Source organism: Simochromis diagramma, unplaced genomic scaffold (genome assembly GCF_900408965.1).
Source record: "Simochromis diagramma unplaced genomic scaffold, fSimDia1.1 OVJJ01000822.1, whole genome shotgun sequence".
NCBI lineage: Eukaryota > Metazoa > Chordata > Actinopteri > Cichliformes > Cichlidae > Simochromis > Simochromis diagramma.
Window position 1 is genome coordinate 8,364,216 of NW_024387520.1, and position 25,062 is coordinate 8,389,277.

At 41.8% G+C, this 25,062-nt stretch overlaps 1 protein-coding gene across 4 annotated transcripts in view; it reads right to left on the minus strand.

The window, feature by feature from the left end:
- The window catches only part of rimbp2 (RIMS binding protein 2), a 103,697-nt gene that overhangs the window by 20,674 nt on the left and 57,961 nt on the right, over positions 1-25,062 (minus strand). For 2 of the 4 annotated variants that reach the window (XM_040019089.1, XM_040019092.1), the window contains 8 exons: positions 17,737-17,820; positions 11,014-11,103; positions 8,932-9,054; positions 7,494-7,598; positions 5,759-5,809; positions 5,330-5,350; positions 1,936-2,140; positions 8-156 (listed from right to left, as the gene is read on the minus strand). In XM_040019089.1, coding sequence (XP_039875023.1) covers positions 8-156; positions 1,936-2,140; positions 5,330-5,350; positions 5,759-5,809; positions 7,494-7,598; positions 8,932-9,054; positions 11,014-11,103; positions 17,737-17,820 — 828 coding nt within the window. The other 2 variants (XM_040019090.1, XM_040019091.1) reach the window with 2 other exon arrangements.

The window sequence follows — 25,062 nt, forward strand, 5'->3', positions numbered from 1 at the left end:
AATATACCTCAGAGAGTAAAGCCCGCGCTGGACTGCTGGCTCGACCGCGAGTGAGGAATGTTGGCTTGACAGAGAGGAGCTCGGGCTTGTCTCCGCTGACTTGGAGTGGTCGGATGAACTCCGATATCAAAGATCTGCTTGTTGGGGCCTCATTGCCTGTGGAACAAAAGCAACGTAGCTCCACACATCACAATATAACAGAACTAATATCAAAGTCAGAATTTTCATCTTGTATTTGATTGCATGCTGTCCTTTAAAAAGGTTCTGCCATTTAATTCAATTTGATTTCATGAAATTTTTGTTAAGCAGGATGATTGATGTGGTTCTATCAGAGTACTTGTTTGCTTTGGTTTTATTTGTCCATCACTTCTTTGGTGAATCTCATTCACCTTTTTTCATCAATTACTGAATTAGCTCTGTCTGTATTTATAGTCCTGTGCTTCTCCTTGTTGTCTGTGTGATCATCTGCGTGTACTCTGTGTTCCCCGGCTGTTCCATCCTGGCTCTTAGTTTTTTTGGATCACTTTATATCATTAATCTGTGGACTGTGTGCTTGTTTCTGCCTGAACTCTGCTGTTGCTATCTTCTTCCTTTTGGTTTGATTTGACTTATTCTTAGTTCTTCAACCTAACAGCATCCATGTGTTCTGTGATCTCTGTGTGGATAACCTGAATTTAGTACAAACTGAATAAAAGTGGCCCGATAGATACTGATTTTGAGGGGTGACGAAGAAAAGTGACATCCAGAATGAAATGCAGTCAGCGCTGACATCATGCATCTCCACTGCTCGGCTCACTGTTACATCACAGGCACTGTTGCACAGTGTGCCTGCCAGTGTCTGTCCTTATCCTGGGTGAGGTCAAGCCAGGTCCTGAATCAACTGCTCCTGTTTCTCAGCCTGTTCCTGAGAGTGGTGTTGCTCCTTGAGTCACTCGCTAAAGTTTGGACTGTTTCTGTGTCAGGCAACTATTCCTGAGTCTGAGTCAGCTGACACATAACCAATTACTAAGACTGTCCCAGAGTCGGCTGCACTTTTCCAGCCAAACTCGGCTAAAGTCTTAATGGCCAGTACAGAGACTTGATTGATACTCAGACAATAAATTAAACTCCCGGCTCGACTAAAGTAAAAAGATATTTTTACTCCACCTGCGACTCCTGAGTCGACTTACGCCACACCTGCCCAAAAGCCTAAACAGCACTGATGACCTACAACCAGTTCCTGAGTGATTCTACTTGCTGGCTCCCAGTGGCTACAGTGGGAGGATAGATGATATCTATTAACTCCCACCCTGAGGAAAACTGGTCTGCTGGAGTACCAAGATTCAGCCCCCTTGAGTGTCCCGCATCATTCCCTGAACTTACTCAGTTTCCCCACCTTTCATGGTGGTATCCTCCACCACAGAGAGGGATTCTGTCCTTTCCCACAAATAGATCCCGCCTTTACCGGCACTCCTTCCTGTTTGCTGAGTGCCTGTGCTGCCCTCCTTAGTAACCCAGCCACTTTGCTATCCCACCTGTTCTTCACCCACCACGCGTTACTTTACTTTTGTCTTTGAGTCCTTTAAATGTAAGTTTTAAAATAGCACATAACTTTATTTTGTAAATGTGCAAAATTACATAGCAACAACAACCTAAACAACACGTTGTGCTGTAATTAGTGAGCAACTTATGCATTGATTTAAAAAGTTTCACATACTAGAGGCCATTTAAACAGATTACAGGTGACACAGCTGTCTTTGACTTAATATTTCTAAACGTTTAGTTAATTTGACTTTTTATGAGGGAAGTCATAAAAACTACTACTACTAATAGTTCCTATAAGACTGGAATGATACATCTTAATTAACTGTACACTTGAATACAGGTGATCTACAGTACCGGCGTAACATTTATCTGCTGAAAGCATGAGCTTTAATGCTAACAAATGGCCTTTACCTTTCTCTGTGGGGGCAGCCAGTCCATTAAGGAGCTGTGACAGGGATTTGTTCGGAGACCCAGGAGATTCACACACAGTTAAGGGTTCAGTGCTGAGGATATCAAACTTCCCAGCCTGGAGCCGAAACTTCTCCAGCTCTTTAGACAGGAGGTTGAACTGCTCACTCTGAGTCCGACATTTCTCCTCCAGCTCGCGGACTTTGGCCTGATGGCGGGGAGGGAGGAGACACATTGAGACAGAAGCGAGAGACAGAGGAGGAGAGAAAAAAGGATGGGAAAGGGAGAAAGACGGAATGGAGACAAAGAAAATAAAAATAAAAAATAATGATAAAGACACAAAAAGAGTTCACGCTATAACAGGTGACACATTGTTGAACTGTCTATATGTGAACAAGAAAACACACATTTACTGTAGGACTAATAACACTGATCAGTCATTACAAAGAAAAGAAACCTTGAAATGACTTCTTGACCACTACTGACGGTACATTATACAAATCGCATGCACAACTATCCTACAGTTCATAATAACAGTACTCCAAATAAAACTTATTTCAAAGCATACCCACACTGTCTTAAAGGATGAGGTCGATGATATTATATGTTTTTGTTATTGTCGTGTAAGACCTTAAAAAGACCAAAAACAGGAAGCTTTAAGCGAATTGAGGCAAACAGTGTTGAAAGCACACTGCAGCAGAGGGCAACGTGTTTCTCAAACTGTGATGAGCATGAGTAGTGCAGTTTATTTTAAGTCTATCCCACACACTCCACACCATCCAGGGAGTATGCACTGGTGCTCTACTACTAACTGGGTCTGTATTTATCCGAAGATGAGAATAGCCACCATAAAATGCACTATTTACTTCAGTTTGCGTAATCTCTGCTGGAAATGCAGAATAGCCCTTTTTTGTATATTTGTCACACTTACATTTTTTCAGATCATAAAACAAATTTCAATATTAAATCTAATACTAAAGATGACGCCAGTGAATACAAAATGCAGTTTTTAAATGATGATTTTGATTTATCAAGGGGAAAAAAGCTATCCAAACCTACCTGGCCCTGCGTGAACAAAGCAATTTCCCCTCTTGTTAAATCATGAATAAACTTTGATTAACCACATTTATTTGGAACGCTGATTTTAGCTTAGGTCAGATTACTGCCAGACCTGCTGAAACAAGAAATCACTTGTCTGAAAAAGCGAAATAGGCTCAAAGAGCTCAAAACATCAATCTGAAAAAACAGCCGAGAAACAAAGTTGTTGACATCTATCGGTCTGGAAATGGTTACAAAGACAGTGAACCACAGTGAGAGCTATTATCTCCAAATGGAGGAGATATGGCTTGAATAGTGGTGATTTTATCAAAATGACTCCAGAAGCGCATCGATAGTGGTCACAAAAAACCCAGAAGAACATCTAAAAGACTGCAGGCCTCAGAGTTAAGGTCAGAGTTCATGAATCAACAATAAGAAAGAGAGTGGGCAAAAATGGCACCCATGAGAGAGTCCAAGGAAAAATCCACCACTGACACAAAGGCTTGTCTCACATTTGCTGAAAGACGTTTTGATGATTGCTTTTGGGAAACATTCTGTGGACTGATGACACAAAAGCTGAACTTTATGGTAGGTTTTTTTCTTTTTTTCCTGGTGTGAAAGCAACACAGCATTCCACAAACATGGTGGTGGCAGAGTGATCATGTGTGGCTGGTTTTAGAGAAAATCCTGAAGGAGAACATCCATTCATCACTTCATGACCTGAAGCTCAAGAACATTTGGATTGTGCAACCGGACAGCGGTCCAAAAAGATCGGCAAGTCCAACTCTGAATGGCTCAAAAACACAAAACAAAAAGCAAAATGAGTTAAGATTCAGACTGAGTTCCTTTGGCATGACCTTAAACATGCTGATGATGCTTCACAACCCTCCAACGTGTCTGAATTAAAACAATTATGAGAAGAAGAGTGGGTCAAAATTCCTCCACGGTGAAAGATTCACTGCCAGTCGTCACAAAAAGCTTGATTGCAGTTCACAACCAGTTATTAGATTTAGGACACAATTACTTTTTTCACACAGGGACTGCTAAGTTTGGATAACTTTTTTCCCTTAATGAATGAAATCATAATTGTATTCACTGGGATTATCATTGTGCTGTGTATTTAAGCTGAGTGAAACACAACATTGCAATTTCTTCACCACTGGATATGACTGGACTTGAGATGAGACCCACACACAAGGCACGGAGGTCTGCTTGCTGTTGGTACTGGTCTTTCTGTAAGATTTCAACAATAACAAAAATTTTGCATAACATCATCCGTACATGTTGAGAGCAGGAAACATTATCGCACAGACTAACGCTGACAAACTGAACATGACCGCGTGGGCAGGTTCAATAGAAAATTCCAGGTGCTGCAGCATGGTTTCCCATGTAAAATGATGCAATGCATTAGCAATCACTTCTCGGTCCGAAACCGAGTGCAGTCTGAGAGGCTCTGGGAGATACTGAAGCGACCGTGGAATTATACAGCGCCGCCCAAAAACACAGTGATGCCCGCCGCATCAGTATTTCTGTTAAAACAGCGTTTCATGCAGGCAGGTTGCTGCTGGATATAACATGCTGCTGGCAGACTGACGACAAATATATTCCTGCATTTATGAAACAGAATTAGTAAATTAGGAGACACTAGTTTGAGCAGCATCATACAGTTAGTTGTATGGCAAGTAGACGGTTTTTAAAACACATGCTGCATAAACACACATGCAATGCTACAAAGGAAAAAGGATCACATTCATCACCGTCTGGTACTGTATCCTATACTAGAAATGCAGTTTGTTCTTTTTAAGCTACTACATATTATAATGAAGAGAGAATATTATACTTTGGAAAAACTTACTTATTTTAGCCTGAGAGTTTTGTTTGCTCACATGTAAATAGAATTTTAACATATCTGATGCGAATACATGTCGATACAAGTGATTTATATTGAATTAAAGTGTATTTTGTTACTTGGTTTTCTGATTCTTTTATCAATGTTTCTTTATGATCAGGCCAGAAAGACCTCCGTGTTATCTATTAGTCATGTTTCACCCTTTCAAAGAGTCCACTCGTGAGTCTTGCCTTGTGAAACGAGCTGAAAGGGCTGTATGAAAAGATGGATGTGAAAAATTGCTCTGAAAAGCCAAAAGGCATGACTGCACGTTAAATCAGCTCATAACTGCATTTTTTTATGTTATCTCTTTAGCCAGATAAATGTTGATCTTAATTCACAATGTGGTGTTACTTGGCCCCATGGGTCAAACTACATACCGGGCTGCTGTATATCCCGCTAATGGCAAAGGCGCAAAAATATATATACTTATATATATCAAGTAAATAAATAAAAGCAATTCTGAAATACCTGCATGCTGTCCAAGTGGTTCTGTATAAGCATAAACACACATCCATACAATGACAAGAGACGTAAGAAAGAAATAAAGCACAATTACACACATGTGATCACTCATACACATCTCTAAAATCACAATCTTTTCAACACACACGCATACATATCGCCGTATTACAATGCCAATACAAAGACTAAATATAGATTTTTGCGTGCTTTATGGTTCATTTACCCCAAAAGCAACCCTCTATACCAAAAGTCATTTTAAAGATACTGTGAAAAAAAGCAGTATACTCTGGCCAAGATAGTTTTAAAACAATAAGACTTTAAAGAAACAAAAAAAAAAATTCAGGAAGTGAGGTCACGGAAAGCAGGAAACGCTCGAGCAGCATACACAAAAACACACAGCAAAGCCCCCAAGACCCCCAGAGTCCAGACGCTCACCTCTAACAGATGGACAGCGCCCTCATGTTCCTTTTTAGCCTCAACCTGAGCCTGAGAAACACAAGGTGCAGTTCACTTACATTGCAGTTTATGCTGTGCTTTAGTTTCTGTTTAAAACACCGACGAGAGATCCTCACAAAGAGCATCTCTCAAAGGCATTCATTGGTGCGCGAGGTGAAAATGGTCGAAAAGACGGCGCGGACCCCCGTCCGCACTCACGTTTGCCAGCAGTCGCTTGATTCGATAAGATATCGCCGAATGCTTAAAGAATATCGCGTCTTTTCTCAAACCATTTTCGCCTCTCCGGTTTTATGTTTTGTTAAGCATGTTTGTCATTTATCATTCGGAGAGCTGTGCAACATGAAAGCATTACATGCGTGCAAGAAACTGAATATAATCAAGCAACTGCAAGCTGAAGAGCACCTGCACAAGGGTCTCTAACTACCAGCCCAGGGGTTAGATGCACACATGATTTTATTGCTTCTATTATGGTTTCCCTCAACACAGAAATCATAGTAAGGCTCCTCCTTCAGATATAACATCAGCTACAGAGGTGAAAGTGACATAAATGCTCATGTGTTGTCAACAACACAGGAGCAAAGCAGAGTACACAGCTGTACATTTTTGCAAAGCTAAGAGGAACTGCTGATTGTGGTTGGGGCACAGCCATTTTTAAGAGAAGACGACTTCCTGCATCATCTATGGGCAAAAAACCTAAGTTTGAGCCTGCCCATGTATCTGTAGTTAAAAAATACTGCAACGTTTACTCTTGCTGTGGCTGTTTTTCTTTTCGTTACACAATTCGTAAATGGCCGTTTCAGACAGTGAACATCTTGCCAGGGTGTTTGTTTGAATAGTTGTTTTTGGGCTACATCAAAAGGTGTAGATTTATGATCTGATTTTTTATGCTAGTGCGCTCCAGAAAAATGGGAGTTTACATTCTGAAAGACAAGGAGTATACGGAAACACGGCATCGTACGCATCATTTTTCTTATGAAAACGAGAAACATCTGTTGAGAAAAAAAAAAATAAAGCGTTCCACATAAATACGAGAGCATCTGCGGGGCTTTACCATTTCATAAATCTACTTTGCAGGCAATTAATTTAGAACACAGAGAGCAGTGAGTGTCTGCAGGAAGATAAGGCAGTAATGAGCTTCTGTTAATGAGAGAAAAAAGCTGAGAACGACTGCCTGTGAAGGGCTGACTGTGAAGTCAGAACACTGCAGCAACAGCAACACGAGGGCGCTCACAGTGTTGCCAGAGAAGGCATTGGTGACAATTCCTATCATGTTCACACTATCAGTAATCTCAGCCGTTGCTTTCACATTACAGTCAGCTTCAGTGCACAGTGGAGGAAGGCCAACCATCAAATGGCCAGCGCGAGCCTTTTTTTCCCCCTTTATTAAAGTGTGCCTCTAAAAAGTGTCGTGTCTACTTTGGATTCTAAAAGTCTGATTTGCTCGCTTGTGACAAACAAGAGTGCTCCAGAAACGCTCTGGGATTGATAAACAGCTGCAGGACGGGGATGCGACGGAGACGCTCGTGTGAAACTAGAAAAAGCGTAGAGAAAATCATGCACTCCTTAACTTCTGTTTCGTTTCTGTTGACTTTCACCTTTGTTGTGCTGTATGTTTCGCACGGGTGTTCAACAAAAAGCTCTTTCACCCATGACACAGGCCAAAAGCCGGGCAAACACAAAAGCCCATCCCCACTGGTGCTGGGAGTTCTCTTACCTTCTGGAGAATGTCAATCTCCTGCTGCTTTGCATTGAGTACAGCCAAGGCCTGCTCATGCTCCAACTCTAGCTGCTGCCTCCGCTCCGCAGCCTCTCGCATATGCTGTCCACAAGGGGTGTAGGGATGGAGAGCCGGAGGGGAAAATTGTGGAAGGAAGGGGGATGGGGTGGGGGGCATAGAGAGGGCTGCTGTTAGTGGTACTAATACCCAAAGGCACGGAGCCAACACAAAATGCATCTACAGTCTTTAACTCCACATTCAGAAGTGTTACATGTGCACACATTACGCATACAGAGGCTGGTTAACAGTGTACTGACCTTTAAACCCTTAAAAAAACCAAGAAAGACATAAACTATGCCACAGCAAATGCCACGTGAAGACATGTTTATGTCGAACGATCCGTGGGAAAGATCAGATCTCATCTTGCGCAAAGGTGCTCATGGATGAGGACTAGGGATGCTTTGGTGTGTGAACGAGAAACTTCCATCGGCAGTGAGGTTTGCTGCCCCCTTTAGGTAACACGAGACCTGTTTCGTCTCGGTTACTTTGAAAAGCCGTCCTCTGATCTCGTCTTTGCGTGATCAATGCGAGGTTTCGTGTTACGTGAAAAGGGTGAGCAAACTCTCTGACGTGCTCACTTGTCTGTGGTCATCCATAACAACAAAAGAAGCCATACAGTACGGGGGGGACTGAATGCTCGGCTCTTCCTAACACAGTGTGCCCGTGTCACATCACTGCTCCCACTACATGTGAATATTTGCAGCGCTGTAAGGTGAAAGAAGCAAATGACATTTACATGCCAGTAAAAATCTAAGATAGGTAATGTCATCGGACGTGTAGGTGACATTATCATCTAGTCTTCCTCCCCCTCCCGTCATCGTAAAGCCAAACTCTTTGTCCCGCCTCATGCATAAATCACATTAAGCAGTGCTGTGGTCGTATAGCCACGTGACCATTCGTATGTCTGGCAGCCCGCGGATAAAGGGAGGGATAAGCACAGCCACTGAGGTTGACAGAAAGCATTCAGAATGGGCTTCTCCCCAACAGATGGACATAGCAGTGATACCTTATAAATCTAGCAGGGGCAGAGGGGGCAAGGGGAAAGAAGGAAGGGACAGATCAAGTCGGGTAGGACAATGTGAAAAGGTGAAATTGGAAAGGGAAGAGCGCAGACTGTTCCGAGCTTCTACTCTTTCACAGCTCCTGGTCAGACCTCCCAACACGACACTGGAAGGCAACAGACATGTCGAGGCCATTAGACAGTATAGCGGAAAATAACCAGATGGAGGCAGTGTAGCACAGATAGGAGAAAGGGGTACTGGCAAAAGGGTTAGGCTCCATAAATGAAAAGAATCCCAGGACAGATGAATTACTAGAAATGGAAATGCACACAGTACTGACAGACAGCGTCTGTTCTAGGAGCCAGCTTCCTCACCTTGAGCACCTGCTCTAGGTTCTCCAGTTTGGCTTGGAGCTGATTCCTCTCCCACAGGGCTAAATCTCTCTCCTGTGTCACAGCACCAAGGGTCTCTTTGAGCTGGGCATACTCAGACTTCACCTGTGCACAAGGGAAAAGCAAGGTCCAGCGTTTTGATGAGTTGCATTACAGTATTCAATCGTCACTAATTTGTAGCATTTTTGGAACACAAAAATTGATTCATGTCATTCTTATGTGATATGGGTAAATACCCTTTCAGGTTCCCTCACCTGCCCCTGTCCTCCTGCAGCCCTAAAGTTTAATGATGCAAACAGTGGAGCATGATGGCTGTTTTAAAGTTGAAACTAGCAACTGAAAATTTGAATTGAGTTTGTACCTTTATACGGTGGCCTTAAGCCTGGACTTTTAGCAGACCAGATTTAAGGCACTTGTCCAGTGGCTTCACTTTACAGATGCAGAGGCTACATGAATCACGAGCCTATGAGCCTATGAGAGAAAATATCTAACAATGAGTCAGCGACAGGGATGTTTTTGAACACTGCAACTCTTTCACAACTGATGCAACACAACGCTACATGTATTTTAATGATAACGGTACAAAGTGGCCTCTTCAGCAGCTGTGCTTAGCACTAAAAATGACTCTGGTTCCTTTATATAACAGACATGGTGCTGGTGCTGGGGCCTCCAGAGCAGAAGAGCTTAAATAGTCTGTCACAGCCGTTTCCAAGAGTCTGCAGCATTAGTCCAATTTTTTTTCCTTTTTTTTGAAAGTGCACAAAATTACAGAAACTGTTCAGTAATCTAGTTCATTAAGACAGCAGTTTCCCAATATCATTTGTATAAATACATATTAGTCAGTCAGTGACTGATACAATATTTATGCAAGCTGAATATAACGTTCTACATGAAGGTTAGAGTTGCTGCTTTGGAATGAATGACGCTGAACAGGTTTTGCCGTACTATAAAATGTGATGCGGTTGAATGGCACGCAACAGGCAGAAAGTGGTCGGGTAAGAGAACTGCCTGGTTTCTCTGCTAAAACTATATAATTGTAATTAACACAAGAGTAATATAATTGACTCACTCCCATTGCTATGAACCAAAATATTAATACATTATTCATGTTTCCTTGTTAGCCAAGCACCAAGCATCTGACTGAACCAAGCGTTGTGACATATTCTTTATAATTTGTCTTCCACAGATCATTTGTATTGGTACTTAAGAGGCAGCTTTTTATAAAGGCCCCTAAGTGGAAGTGAGATGACTGGCTCCTGCGGCCGTAATGTGATAAAGTCCCTTCCTCAGGGCGACCGTGAATGACTAATGATTCCTCAAGGAGGGCGTTTCGAGCAACATCAGCAAAGCAAAACACACACAGAACCCAGCGAGTCTGTCTCCTCTGAAAGGCCCACATCCACACATTACAAACTATCTGGAGGGGGGTGCCACGCCTAATGCAGACAAACTGAACAACTACACTGGATCCAGCAGAAGCAGGTCAATAGTCTATTAAGGGTAGAGGGAGGCTCTCTCAGTAGCCCCTCCTAGTTCATTCAAAGATAACAGGCATCAGAACACAGGGTTGCAAGCCAGGGCTAGTATCTGCGCTACCCTGCAGAGAGCTACTCTCATATCTGTCAGTCTGATAACAGCTGAGATCACTGCTGCAAGAGCCACCCATGTCCTGATAAGACACCAGTAACAAGCATCCCACCCTTCTTCAGCACCAACAGTAAATACCTGCCAGTCAGCTGCTTCACAAAATTGCTTTCCCATTCATAGAGAGGCCTGGGGCTCCTTGTTGGTCTACTTGGACTTTTTGTTATCAGCTCCAAATGCCTTTGAAGTCTTGGGACTAAAACTGAAGGGATAGTGTGTGTGTAGGATTGTAAGTCTTGTAGATTTCATTGATAATGGGCTCCATTGATCCAGTATAAAAGGACATATAATCTGTTTGTGTTATGGTTTGACCCAGAAACTCTTCAGATTGTGTCAAGATGGAGAGGCAGTGACAAGTTAGCAGCTATTAGTGTGTACTTATGTACAGCAAGCTTTCTACACGTAGCTTTCACCTCTTACCTCCTCATAGTCAGATGCCTTGTGGCTGTTGCTGAACAACTGTAGATTCAAGTGCTTATTCTCGTGGAGGAAGTCTTGAAGCTCATTCTCCTAGGCAAAAGAGGCAGAAAGGAAACTGTTTAAAATCCACAAGTCACAAAGATTAGACCAGAGCACAGCACTCAAGCCCAGTATGTTGTTAGCAATAACCCATGCATTATTCATCCAAGAAGACTGCTTGAGTTTCTCTTGTACGCTCTAGAAAGCATCGCTAAAAGAAGCTGCCACTTCAGCTGCTACAGCAGAACAATAAGAATGTCATAATAGTTTTCTATGTTAGCATCTCGGATACAAAGCAATGAACAGAACAAGAAACTCAGAGAATGTTGTTTTTCACTGCTGCGAGCGTTTTGGAAGCAAACATGTATTCAAATACCGCACACACACACACACACACACACGCAATGATCTTTCCTACCAAGTGCTTCAAGCTGGGAGTAAAAAAAAAAATCCCTTCATTGGAGAGAAGGAAAACTTAATTACATTCAATCAACAGTCGCGTGGTGTGCCGTGAATGCAATTTGCAGTGCCAACTTGAGACTTCCCTGAGATGTGCAATTTATAGCAGCAGCATGTAGGCCAAGGGTTCTTCTTGTCTGGAGCTAAGAAGCTAAATGGCTCATGCATGATGCATTTACTGTAAATACAGTGCATCCTAATGGCCTGTGATGGAGAGTCTGCTCCTTTATGTTTTACTTATGAAGGATGCTTCATAAAAATGACCCAAGAGGTAAACTTGGAAAACTAACATTAATGCACAGCCTGCGTGACGTTTGTGTTACATGCACACCAAAACACAGAGAGACACATTTTCTTTCACGATCACATGGTTTTCTATTTATATCTTATACAGAAATGGCAGAAATAACAATAGCCAACACCGAAAATAATTTTTGCATTTGTATTTTTGTATTTATTCCCTTTTTTTTAAATTAATTTCTTCACTTCGAGCCAAGGAAACAGGATGATCTGATATCGTCGTGTCGGTGTTGTTCCCACATCATCATGAAAATGTTGTTCCGGGTTCAACATTGCAAGTGACCAATCACATTCTTGTGACGTTATTCTTTTGCGCGCCAAGCCATTCGTGCATTTATGAAATTCCAATGTTGCAAGGACAATATCAATTCTGCTTACTGTTTATTAAAGGGTTAGGGTTACGGTTAGGGTCCGTTGATCGGCGGACAGTTTTTTGTTTTACGGCGGTTTTTCCCGAAGTCGCAAAAGTATGACGTCACAACATTCTGATTGGTCACTTGCAATGTTGATCCTGGAACAACATTTAGTATGATGATCTGGGAACAACACCAACACGACGATATCAGATCGTGCAAGGAAACAGGGAAGCTCTACAGCCTTTTAGCTTTTATGCTACAGCACAGTATTGCCATATTTTGTAGATCATATAATATCAATACAGTGAGAGCAAATATCTATATCTTACTATATGAAATAAAAAACAAATGGAACTTTTTAGTGCTGGAATAATAAAATCAATTCTTTTTCAGTTCGCCACACGATGCTGTTGTTGTTTTTTTGTTTTAAATGACATCAACATATTTGATATTTAGTGTGAGAGTGGAAATTGTTGCAATTAAGATTAAGATATTGTGGAAAGAATCCAAAAAGCACAATGTGCATTTATATCAAACGTGTCTTGGATTTATTTTGCGGAAGTATGGGACAAAGCAGATGGATATAGCACATGGGATTTGCAAGGATAGTCATCAGTCCCTCTTCTTCAGGGTCATCTTAGCTGCCGCGCAGACACCCTTTCACACTCACATTCACACCTATGGGCAATTTAGAATCACCAGTTAAGCTAATCCCACTAACCGCACTAACTGTGTTTGGAGTTTGGTGGGAGGAAGCCGGAGAGAACCCACGCAGACATGGGGAGAACATGCAAACGCCACACAGAAAGGCCCTTTCCAGATGATGAATTCAACCCAGGCCCAATTCACGGTGAGGTAACCACCACACCACTGTGCTGGCCCAGGGAGTGCTATATGAAAGTAAAATATTCTGGGACTACTACGAACATGAAGGCTCATCTCACGTGCCGCCATTCTGAAAACAGCAAATATTAAAAAAGCTCAACTGAAAAAGCAGCCGACAGTGGGCGCATTTATCTTGACAAAGCTACCTCTCGATTCAACGGGAGCTAAGAAAATGACACAATCCATCACCCAGTTTATTTACAAAGACCTGAATCCACATAGTTGTTGTAGAAAACAAGGGTTTGGAGTCCATGTGACAGCATCGTGATATATTTTCATAGACGCCGCCATACCCAGGCTACAGAGAAGTTAAACATAAAGCTGGGGAAAGTTTGAGTACAGCAGAAAGGAGTGCATCAACTTGTGACACACTGAAAAAAGATAAATCGCAATATATGCTACTGCAATACTCAGCATGTCACAAAATGTTTAAAAGTGCAAAAATATTGTATCATAGGTTACGTGTCACATCGTTGGACCCCCGCCTCTAACTGCTGCTACTCTCTACACCTACTTATGACAATACTAGCGTGACATCCGATACACAGTATACATTAAAGTCACATATGTAAGACCATAGAAGAGAAAACACTATCAAGGAAAAGCAGAGTAAACAACAGCCTGAAGACAGTACGAGAGTTGAGAGTGAGCTTTGCTGCTTTTTCATTCATTTATGTCACAAAAAAAAGATTCCACTTGCATCGATTGTGTCCAGTCAATTTTAATGCTTCCCGAACAAGCAGTAGATTGCATTGGCAATCCTATTCATATCCATTGATCTTTCAATTCGGTGTTAATATGGGCTGGCTGAGCCTCCAGGTGTTCCCGCTGAAGGACAAACAGCTACAGAAAAAAAAGCAAAAGCTGACATTTTGCCGTGCATACGCTGAAAGAACAATATACTGAAGCACTTTAGACATCCTGGTTTGTTGTTGATTTAAGCATTTCAATATGACTGCCACCCTCATTTAAAATCCTTTTTTTTTTTTTGGTGGTGGTGGTGGGGGGGGATTTGGACGTGACAAAACACGCATAACGATGCAAACCAAATTGTGTCAAACACAGAGAATCAGCTGTGACTTTGTTCTATATTGTTGACGTGTTAATGCTTTAAACAGATCAGCGCACGTCATAATCCCTTGGCAAGACACATTTTTACGGAGAGCCCGTGAGCCAAGCCGTGGAAGCATTTCAATGCAGAAAACAGCGTGGCCTATACTGAGCCGTCCTCAGGTTTTCATTCAGCTGAAAACCTGAGATTTCTGCTGAGATGAGATTTTCTTGCACACCAACACAGACACGCACACAAAGAACAGCAAGTTTAACTGAAAGGAGGTATTACAAAAAACAGACAGAGAGCAAAGAGACTGAATTTTAGGAAAAGCGACTGCCACACCGGACCACAGCAATAAGAGGGGGAAAAATGAATGAATGCATTCTATTTGATCTGGATAGGAGAGCTAGGACAGTTTCATGAATGATACGCAGTGGAAAAATATAATTAGGCCTTGGGGGCAGAGTACCCGGCTACTCCTACTCCAAATGTGCATTTGGTCCAGACATGCTCTGACTCAGCTTCGTGTGCCGCAGCAACGTGTTAAGTTTTGACAAGGCTGACAGATGAATCAACTCTGCCATTTAACTCGCAAGCAATGCAAACATTTCACCCACTAACTCTATATTCAGCGGCCTCTGTTCGATGTGGATGAAAGCATCTTATTCCTCTCGTTCAGACTAGGTAATTGCCAGCTGTCTAGATGTCCAGCAAAAGGAGAAAGCATATACTTCCCCTAACTGAAGACTGGTTCCTCATGACTTCTGTAATCTCTAATATTATTAGGAGGTGGCAGTAGGTATTGAGTTGTATAAATAAACTCAATTATAGTGTCAGAAATGTGCCTAAAATATCATCTAACGGTGTAGAACTGTGAAGATGACCGACTTTAAACAGTTGGTCAGCTTCACAGTTAGACTTTTCCTTTTCCCCCCTTACACTTGAATCTCTACAACACTTTAACACACCAGGATTCCACGGACATGACGCAAAAAGCAAAATGAGCCACTTTCTGTACTATACAAAAAAGAGAAGAAACATAGTCTATCTTCAAATTAATTTTGGACACCTAGAGTGCGTGCCATGTGTCCAAGGCAACATGAGATGCCAATCGCACCTTTAACAGAAGGTGTTTGTGTTTACAAACTGCTCCTTAATGATAACAAAGCTAACCACAAAGATGCCCTGGAGATAAATTTCGGCACTGCTGTAAAGACCCTGGACTTATCGAGCCTGTCCACCGTCTCCCTCAGCACTGATCTTCGATTATCGCGGACGCATATTCGAGCAACGCTGATACAGCTAATGCTTGTCGCCATGGTAACAGGCTTTAAATGCTCACGGAGGCACGCTCTGCTGATGGTCTGTAGCTGTACACCCGATACCCAGGAAAGTAGAGGTGCCAGATGGCTGTGACAGTGTTTACTGTCACTCACACACTCAGTCAGATGATGTGTTTATATACACGGCCGCTGAACTCACGATGAGGGGGGACATTAATGAAAATGTGCAATTTCAACACTGGGTCAAAAAAAAAAGAAAAAAAAGAAGTATCAGTGTGTATTCCTATTGACACTGTTAAAAATTGGCCAACAGCGCAGGTAATCCTGCACGTTTGTGCTTCTTTTTAACATGAGATATAGAGGAAACAGAGGAGAGAGAGGGAGTTGGTTTAGACCAAACAGGAAGTGACATTACTGTCAACTCGCCATCCCCTCACAAAAAAATTCCCTGGTCTTGTCTCTGTTTGCGTCGCTGTTCTCAAAGCTTGGTGGAGCAGGGGGAGACGAGAGCTGTACCGCAGTCTGTGGAGACCAGCCTGCCATTTCTGCTCGCCATTTGGGGACAGTTTGTCCTTTGGGTAGCTTCCCCTGGACTCAGCAGGCTAATAATGGGCGAGGAGGGAAGTGCTGCTGTGGGCAGGGACGGCGAGAGGAGGGCAGCAAAGAAAACTGTCCTAATGCAGTGTTTATTTAGGGCAGAAAGCCACACACAAAGACAGCTCGTCTATAGAGGGGGGGCTCGGGGGTATGACGAAATGAATTCAAATGGTCCAGGACCAGACAGTGCCATTTAAATTACTGCCGAGTCCCTCGAGCTCCTACCTTTCATAGAGAAAAAATTCAATTTCAGGCCATCTGCACTAGTCTTTTACTACTCTCTTTCAAACACGTATACTTTTATTGTGGTGCCAAACTTCAACTTTTTATAAAGAGGCTTTGATGTCTACAGTTTTTTTCCCCCCAGCTCTCAAACTACAGAGCAGAAGAATAATGCTTTATCTACTCTCACTATCACACATACTCTTAAATTCTTTAGCTGAGCATTTTGCCTCAGAGTGCGTGGGTAACCAACTTTAACCACTGGAAATACATAGCAGAAAAACTTTGCTCTCTCTCAAATTCAACTTTAGTGGACAGAAGCATCTCCAGCTTTGGCACACTGTGAAACAAACTGATTAGTCACTCTGGCTTGGTACCATCAACTCGTCTACACATCCTTGCTGCGAGAAGCCGTGAGAACTTCTCCTGTCTCAGGTACAGAATGTTTCTCCAGTTAAATAAATAAAATATAGCAGGGTAATTATTGCCTTTGCTGGTCACTGGTTATTTTATCACATTTGGCATTTAGCCTGGCCTCAATGACAAATCCCACCACTCCCACCCCTCCCAACACCACCAAACAGTAAAATTAAAAACGCTGTCTTGTGTGATCTGCCTCACCCTCCAACACTGCACACAGTCAGAGGAATTCGACTCGCTTTTCTCCAACAGAGTGGCTCTTAACAGAAAAAAATAAAATAAATTTAACCTTCGAGACTTAATTTAAGACATCAGCACCACATTCGAATGCCAGTATTGCTAAAGTAAAGGTACACTGTGTTTGATTTAATAGAAAGCCTCTCTATATAACTCCTACTAACCAACAAAACTGACTTATTCTGTCATATCATGAGATTAAAATAAGATGAATCCAGTATAATAAGATTAAATGTGTAGTTTTTTCGTTTGTTTGGTTTTTTACTAATCAGCAGGGCCCGTCTGTTTCCCTTTTTCTTCTCTTTACCTTTTGTCCTGAGTCAAGGCCACTCCAGCGGGAAGCAGAGTGACATTTCTGGGGCATTATGAGAAAATGCCCTTAAAGAACCACCAAGTGAAAAAGAGTTGTGTAACATATCTCTGACCTTTCGTAGTTGTGACCACACACACACAGCGCTGTGTACCTCTGTTCATTTACATCACAGCTATGTTGTACCGAGCGACTGCGTATACAAAAGAAGCCAATAAAGCCACAGCGTGAAGATACTACTACACAAGATGCGCAGCACTTCTTCGGTTTGTGCACGATCACTCACAACAAGTAATTACTACAGCAATGTGCATCGCTCATTCTCAAATGTGGTCCCCATGCCAACAAAACCCAACCCACAGATACTGCACCCTGCAATTAATTGTTCCAATTTTTTTTTTTTCATTTCAGTCACTGCCAGGGAACCATGCTATCACTGCCACTCGTTTTCTCAAGGGAGGCTTGTGTGTGATGATAGAAGGCAAAGCTCTCAGGGTACAAATCAATTTTAGCCTCCATCCTTTTCATTCAGAGGCCAAAGTATATTCTTGGGGCACTTACCAAAGTCTGACATGTTTGATTCTTTTTCTTCACCTCTGCATCAAGCGCTTCACACTCTTTCCTTCTGGTGCTGATCTCAGTCTCCTGGGGAGATGGGGAAAAAGCAGAGGACAGCTGCTTGGTTTGTCAGGAACAGAAGCTTCCTGAGAGGACTCAGTGAAACTAAACAGGAAGAGACTGAGCTGAGGCTTTTCAGCATTTAGGTGTGCGAGTGCATGTGTCGGGGGTTTGTGTGTATATGAATTGTACATGGGTGAGATTTGTAGAGATTATCTGCTAGAGATTACAAATGTTTCAATGTCAGGGAAAAGGGCTGAAATGCTTTGAAATGAGAGGTTCAAAAAAATGTGGATAGAGGGAGTGTGGCCCCTAATGAATACTATCGTGAAAAAGATCAAACCAAAATCTGCTTAAAACTTCTGCAAATAAAAGCGGGGTTAGACCTTCCTACACCTATGAGAAGCTGCACACAGAGGTGCTTTAAACTAAATGTCAGCAAGCTCTCAATGGCGATGCTTGGGTCGCCATTTGTATTTGATTTTACGTGTCATATTCAACACACATAAGTTAACGATCTGTGACGGGATTTTGTTCCCTCATCGCTAAGTATGGAATGAAGATTTTGAAAATGTGGTGAAATGTTTAATGTAAAGGCTTGAAGTGGTTTTATCTAATGATGGAGTGAAATACCAAGAAAACAACTCCTAACAACTCCTATCAGCTTAAAAAGAAAGCGACTAAATTCCCCATCAATCCACGAGGCTTATTCAGGTCTAAAACATAAAGGTGAAGAGTCTGAGGTATTTTAACCCTAGTGGGGTTGTCCCTCAAACATGTGGTCATTGACCCACTGTTAACTATGTGCTTGGGTCATTACTACCAGAGGTTTTGGGTGAAACCATCACTACCCTGTGATGTAGTGTACTGAGGTCACCTGATGCGAGGGACAGCCCCTTCTAAGGTTTAAATACCTGGGACTCTCCACCGTTTGATTTTAGAGCTACAAAGAAGAAGCCTCTTGGATAAGAGGTGAAATGCCTTAAACTTAAAGAAGTCCAGCCGCTTTCTTTTTAAGCTCCTAAGACTATCCTGACCAGGATCAACAAGACAGCAAGCTATTTATTCCAGCTCTTTTCTGAACTAAGGTGGTTCTATCATACTTCAAGTCTGCCTATAGAACAAAATGAGCAGCTGTGGGTTAGACGTGGAAGCAACCCTTGGAAAAACCCAGAAGGTCGTCAAACCAGGTGTTTATTGATATGCGCTTAAGTGTCAAAAGCCATCATTAATGGTACAGCAATGAAACCTGTCTTTGAGACAGGCAGGAGCTAAAGCAGACTGTGAATCTATAAGCCATTATATTTTTCCTATTTTTTAAATATTGCTAATTGGATTGCTAAGAGTATTATGCGTCAAAGCAGATAAATAACATGCATCAGTTCCAGTAATTCCACCTTGGACATATTCTAAAAAAGAACAGTTCCTTCTTCTGTTCCTCCGCCACCGCCAGATGCTTCCTGTTATTTCACTTACTGCACTTCACTTATTTGTAGAACTAAATTGTCACGTATGCAGGTAAACAACTTTGCAGTTTCGAGCAAAACAAGTCTAAATAATGTGTATGTGTGTTCAGGCAGCCTATGTGTCTTAACCTCAGTGCATGACCTCCTCTGAGTCATCTGTTACCAGGCAAACTTCAATGCAACAGGCTGCTGAGGGCACACAGGCCTTTATTCTATTTCTATATAATATGTGGTGAATTGTAAGCATATATGCAATCCTTTCAATAGCTGGGGGTCACTTTACTCAATAGATCGGTCAAACATCTCGTCGGCCGAAGCTTCAGACCATTAATTAACTTGACCGAGCTTCAACTCTTTAATTAGCACAAAATGCAATATGGATAACATGATTACAGTTGCACCTGCAATGAAAGATTATTATGTAATTAAGCTCACACCTGAAATACAAACTTTTAATGTAACATCAACAGTTTCAATAAATGCTCTAATGAAATGATAATGATAAATCATGAATGATACAACAGTAATAATAATGGTTATGAATAGTAACAGTAAAATAATTTTTCATCTCCACAGTCTATTGACCAGCTTTACAGCAGAAGCTTCTGCGTACCATAGCGGAATCAGAACAGGTGTAACTAATAACTATAATGAGTGCTGTGTTGTGCTTCAGGGTCTCAGCGGACCCCTAAACACACCACAGCATGCACAGCACAGCCCGTCTGCAGAGCGGCGTTGCTGACCTTCCTTCGCAGGATAAACACAGGTGTAATTGGTAACATTACTTACGGCCATGTTCCGTTTAGACGGCCCTGCTATTGTGAGTGCTGGTTTAACTAAGACAAAACAGACGTGACAATATGTAGGAAATCCAGATTAACCTTTAGGGAAACGGCAACTTTCTGTTCATGCTTTATCCTTTTTTTCCCAATATGAATTTTCTGACATGCTCACGTTTACTAAAGAAATAAGGAGACTTTATTTGATCCGTTACTACAGCTTAAGGGTTTTCTTGGAAAAAGCCACTGCTGTGATCTGGCACTAAGACTTGCACTGAAATTCAGCCCCAATTATTGCAATTAAATACTGTATACCTGTATGGTAGACTGCATCCCCTGTTTGATCGGGGAAATAAAAGGTTGAACATGTTTTCAACTTATGCTTAATATTTTCTCCAAATGATCCGAGTGCTTGTTGTGTTTCCATTAGGCTGCAAGCCGAACAGTGCATTAGCTGGAATTACAATGAAAAGAAATTCAACTTTCTTCACAATGTGCAATTTGAGCCAAAACATGACTTAAGTCTGGCGCAGTCAATTACTCAGACTAACAGTGTTGTTCAGAGAACTCGTCTCCGCTCGCTTCTCAGTAGGGGCGCACAGAGAAAAAACGGGATATCCCTATCAAGGCTGCCGGTGTGTTTAGTCTCATTTGTGTGCCTTCTGTCCAACACCATGGCGACCATAGCTGGGAAGCTTGGATGCCTTCTATAGTCACGAGAGTACCCACAGTATTTTTTACTGGATATCAGGGTAATGCATAGCTACTCTTACGGTCCAAAATGCACGCCAGCTTTACGTCATCACCCAGATCCTCTGTTTACCAGATCACTGAGCTTTGAAGGAGGAACATTGCTGCTGTGGATGGATGTGTGCGACCACACCGAGGTCGTTATCGTTAACTAAAATAAGCTAAACACCAAAATAAGATGTGGCAAAACATTTTAGTTAACGAAAAAATAAAATAAAAACTATCCTTGTAAGAAAGAAAGGGAGAAAATAAAGCAGCATCTGTTGTTTAAGTGAAAATTTTACCTTGAATAACTCAAACTGACTCAAACACGCCCACCCATTGGTTGGGCGTGTTTGAGTCAGTTTTTAAAAGGTTCTGTGTTTTTATTGTAGTACCTGTGCTTATTTTCCTAAATCTTGCCTCTCACATATCCTCGCCATAGATTAACAACCAGAAAGACTAAAGGTAACACTGAAACTAATGAAAACTAAATTAAACCTAAACTGAATTAAAAACAAAAAGTCAATTTGAAATAAAATAAAAACTAATCAGAACATACAAAATTATCATAGCTCTATATCACACACTCACGCACACACACAGGCAGCATCACACGCCTCTGAGCAAGACTAAAATGTGAGAATGCACGAATGTTTGCTTCCTCATAGCAAAGCTCACAGGCTGCTTTGAGCTTGAATATATCCATTGAAGACATTTTTGTTACTGCTGCCCTCCTGACCTGCTGTCGTTCTGACTGTATTTAATAAGACAGTGAGCAACAGGGTCAGAGAACAAGATGAGGAGGAGGATGAACAAGCTCTGACCCTTTTGTAACCCATAACCTTGTGGCATTTCACCCCAGGAAAGCATCAGATTACTGGTTAAATCTTCAACCACTTATCCGTGATGGTGGGTCCAATAGCTGAAGTCAACACGCAAGTGTGCACCCAGGATTTCAAACGATTTAGCAGTTGTGTGAATGGAAAGAAATGGAAGATGAACCCCATTTCAAGCATAGAGTTCATGATTAAGTCCTGAATAAGGTGAAGATAGGAACTAAAATAAAAGTATGGCTGTGGTTATGAGTCTGTTATCAGTTTGTCTTTAAGTTTGACTAATGATTCGTGGCTGAGAATAAAAGGGGCAACAGTATGATTAGGTTTTGCCAATTCTTCACTAACAGCTAAATTTTACTCAATCAAATGTGATGCGCATTGATTCCAAATAGGGGGAAATACTGCTGATCTTTAAAATAACAAGAACAGAAAGTAGTTTCATTTACTTGTTCAGGTGGGATTGATTATCCGCTGCAGGTGTTTTTCCGGGACTTTAAGGCCCTAAAACTCCAGAGTTCTTCTACGACTTCTTTTATACTCTAGAAATGATTCCCTGTGAGTGAATCACACACAGTTTCTACAGACAGCTCGCCATCTCCCATGTGGGCTGGTAGCTAATGTGTACACTTTGCAGAACCAGACGGCTACGGCGTTGCGCAAACTCACCCGATGAATATTTCACTCGCACGCATACAAACACACAGCTCGCAGGCTCGCTGAAGCCCATTTGTTTGGAGCACATTTGCCAGTGTTCAATTAAAAATCCCTCTGATAAAAGATTCAAATGGCTGCCACTGTGAGTAATGAGCTCCTGTATAAGTGAAGAGGCGTTTACTGCACAGCAGATGAAGATAGATGAGAAAGACCATTCCCTTAGGCTATGTCTAGCATTTGTGCCTCAGTGGCACTAATGCAAATGCATGCACAAAAGAGGTGCATTCACTACTCTACGTGTGTCGGATATACTACAATTCAAATCTTAAGGTTTTTGCATACAAAATCAGGTAATACAACCTCAGATGAAATATAAAACATGCAAAACAAAAATTAAGCCATAGTGCAGAAGCAGTGGGTAAAAAACTAAGTACACCATTACTGCTTCCATAGGAATTAAGAGGATAAGTAGCAGCCAGGTGCTGATAATCAAGTACAGTTGAGTAACTGATGATCAGCAAATGTGAGCACCTCTATAAAAACAGACGTTTTGGCAGCTTGCTGGTCTGGAGCATTCAGGTGTGTGTAAACATAATGCCAAAGAGGAAAGAAGCCCAACAGTGTGGGAAGGATTATAAGGGAAAACTGTTTGAATGTCATCAGGCTACAGGAAGCAAGTCATTCACTGGTGTAAAACATTTAAGTCAGTTGCTGGTCTACCCAAGAGCTATATCTCTGACTCTACAGGCCTCAGTTAGCATGTTAAATGCCAAAATTCATGACAGTACAATTAGATAAAGACTGAAGATGTGTGGCTTGTTTGGAAAGGTGACGCGTTTACAACACAGAAGAAGTCCAAACATGGACGAAGTAATTTCCCCCAAAAATTTAGGCCGTCGGCGTTAACGTGGTCATCAGGATTAACGCAACCCATCTGGAGCAGAGAATGAACAAACTTTGGACAAACTGCGCAAAATGTTTTGACACAGACAATTCAGGGATTTTGACTCAGTCTGTGCTCCAGATGGGTTAATTGTTAATCACGTTAGTTGTGATGACGGTGCGTTAACCCTGACAGCACTAAAAAAATATAAAGTCGCTAATTTGGGATTTATACAATACAATACACAACTTTAATTATAGAGCACATTTAAAAACCAACGGTATACCGAAGTGCTTCACATAAAAGACAGAAAATAAGCCATAAATATTATAAATATTATATTATAGGACCATAACAAAGTACCACGTATGCTAACAGGTCAGTGTCACTAATACACAGGAATAGCATAAAATGCATATCAAGTAAAAAATGTTAAAAGCACAAAGCCATAAAAGATATGTATAAAAAGGTAATACAGAGTAAGTCTAGGGATCTGCTACAGGCATTAACGAGCAGGAAAGGCAAGGTTAAATAAATAGGTTTTTAACTGTGATTTAAATGATTGGATAGAATCAGACACGCGGTTATTCCATAAATCAGGTGCAGCCAAGGCAAACGTACGGTCACCTCTAGACTTCAGCCGAGATCTTAGCTGCACCAGGAGTAACTGAGTAGACGATCTTAGTGCTCTAGCGGGAATGTACGGTCTAAGGTAGCTTGGGGTTGTGTTGTTGATAATTTTAAAAGTAAGCAGCAGTATTTTAAATTGGATGCGGTATTTAATGGGTAGCCAGTGCGGGTCAGCTAGAACAGGGGTAATAGAGGCAAACCTCCCAGTCCCGGTCAGAAGGCGTGCCCCTGCATTTTGAACAGTTTGCAGTCTATGAAGAAGGGTAGAATAAAGACCAAAATAAAGGGAGTTGCAGTAATCCAGCCCAGAGGTCACAAAGGCTTGAACAAGCTTTTCCAGGTCCTTGTGCGGAACATAATGCCTAGCCTCAGAAATGAGACGCGGTTGGTAAAAACTAGATCTAACTACAGCGGACACTTGTTTATCAAATTAAAAAGAGCTATCCAGCAATACGCCCAAATTGCTAACAGTGTCAGAGAGGGAGCTGGCAAGGGAACCAAAGTTGTCCACAAGAAATATTACTATCAAATATCACGATTTCATTTTTCTTATCATTTAAGATAAGAGAGTTTCCTAAGAGCCATTCTTTGACCTCACACATGCACTCTTGAAAGCAGTGCAAAGGCAGAGCAGGATCATCAGCTAGTTCAAAGTAGATCTGTATATGGTCAGCATAACAGTGAAAAGTGATATTGTATTTCTCAAAGATTGTGCCTAGAGGGCGCATATACAGTTTGGCTTTAAACCAGATGAAAAGAGGTAAGCCTAAGGATATAACCAAAGCAGTGTGCCGCTTGTCCAGACATATAGTGCGGGCAAAGTACCCAAACACGACTAACTTGCACGAGCATGTCCACCAGTGAGTATGCTAGGCTATCACCAGCTTCTGCAGCTCCATCAACAAGTATTTGGGCGCACTCAGAGGAGGGTGCATTTGCTTGCAGATGAAAGAGGATGCTGTTAAAACAGCGCTATTTTGTGTTTTTTTTTTTTTTTTCTGTTGACTGCTTCTATTAGCTCCATCATTATTAGCAAACTTACTCATGGGCAAATAATTAAATAAATCGCCCTTGTAAAAATGATTGATAGTCAATATATTCGTCCAATCGGTCAACCCTAATATGTGCTGATATGCTGTGTGTTTAAAAATTACACAGCATATCATCTAAAGCAGGGGTCCCCAATCCCAGTCCATGAGAGCCGGTGTCCCTGCAGGTTTTAGATCTCACCCTGGGTCAACACACCTGAATCACATGATTAGTTCATTCCCAGGCCTCTGGAGAACTTC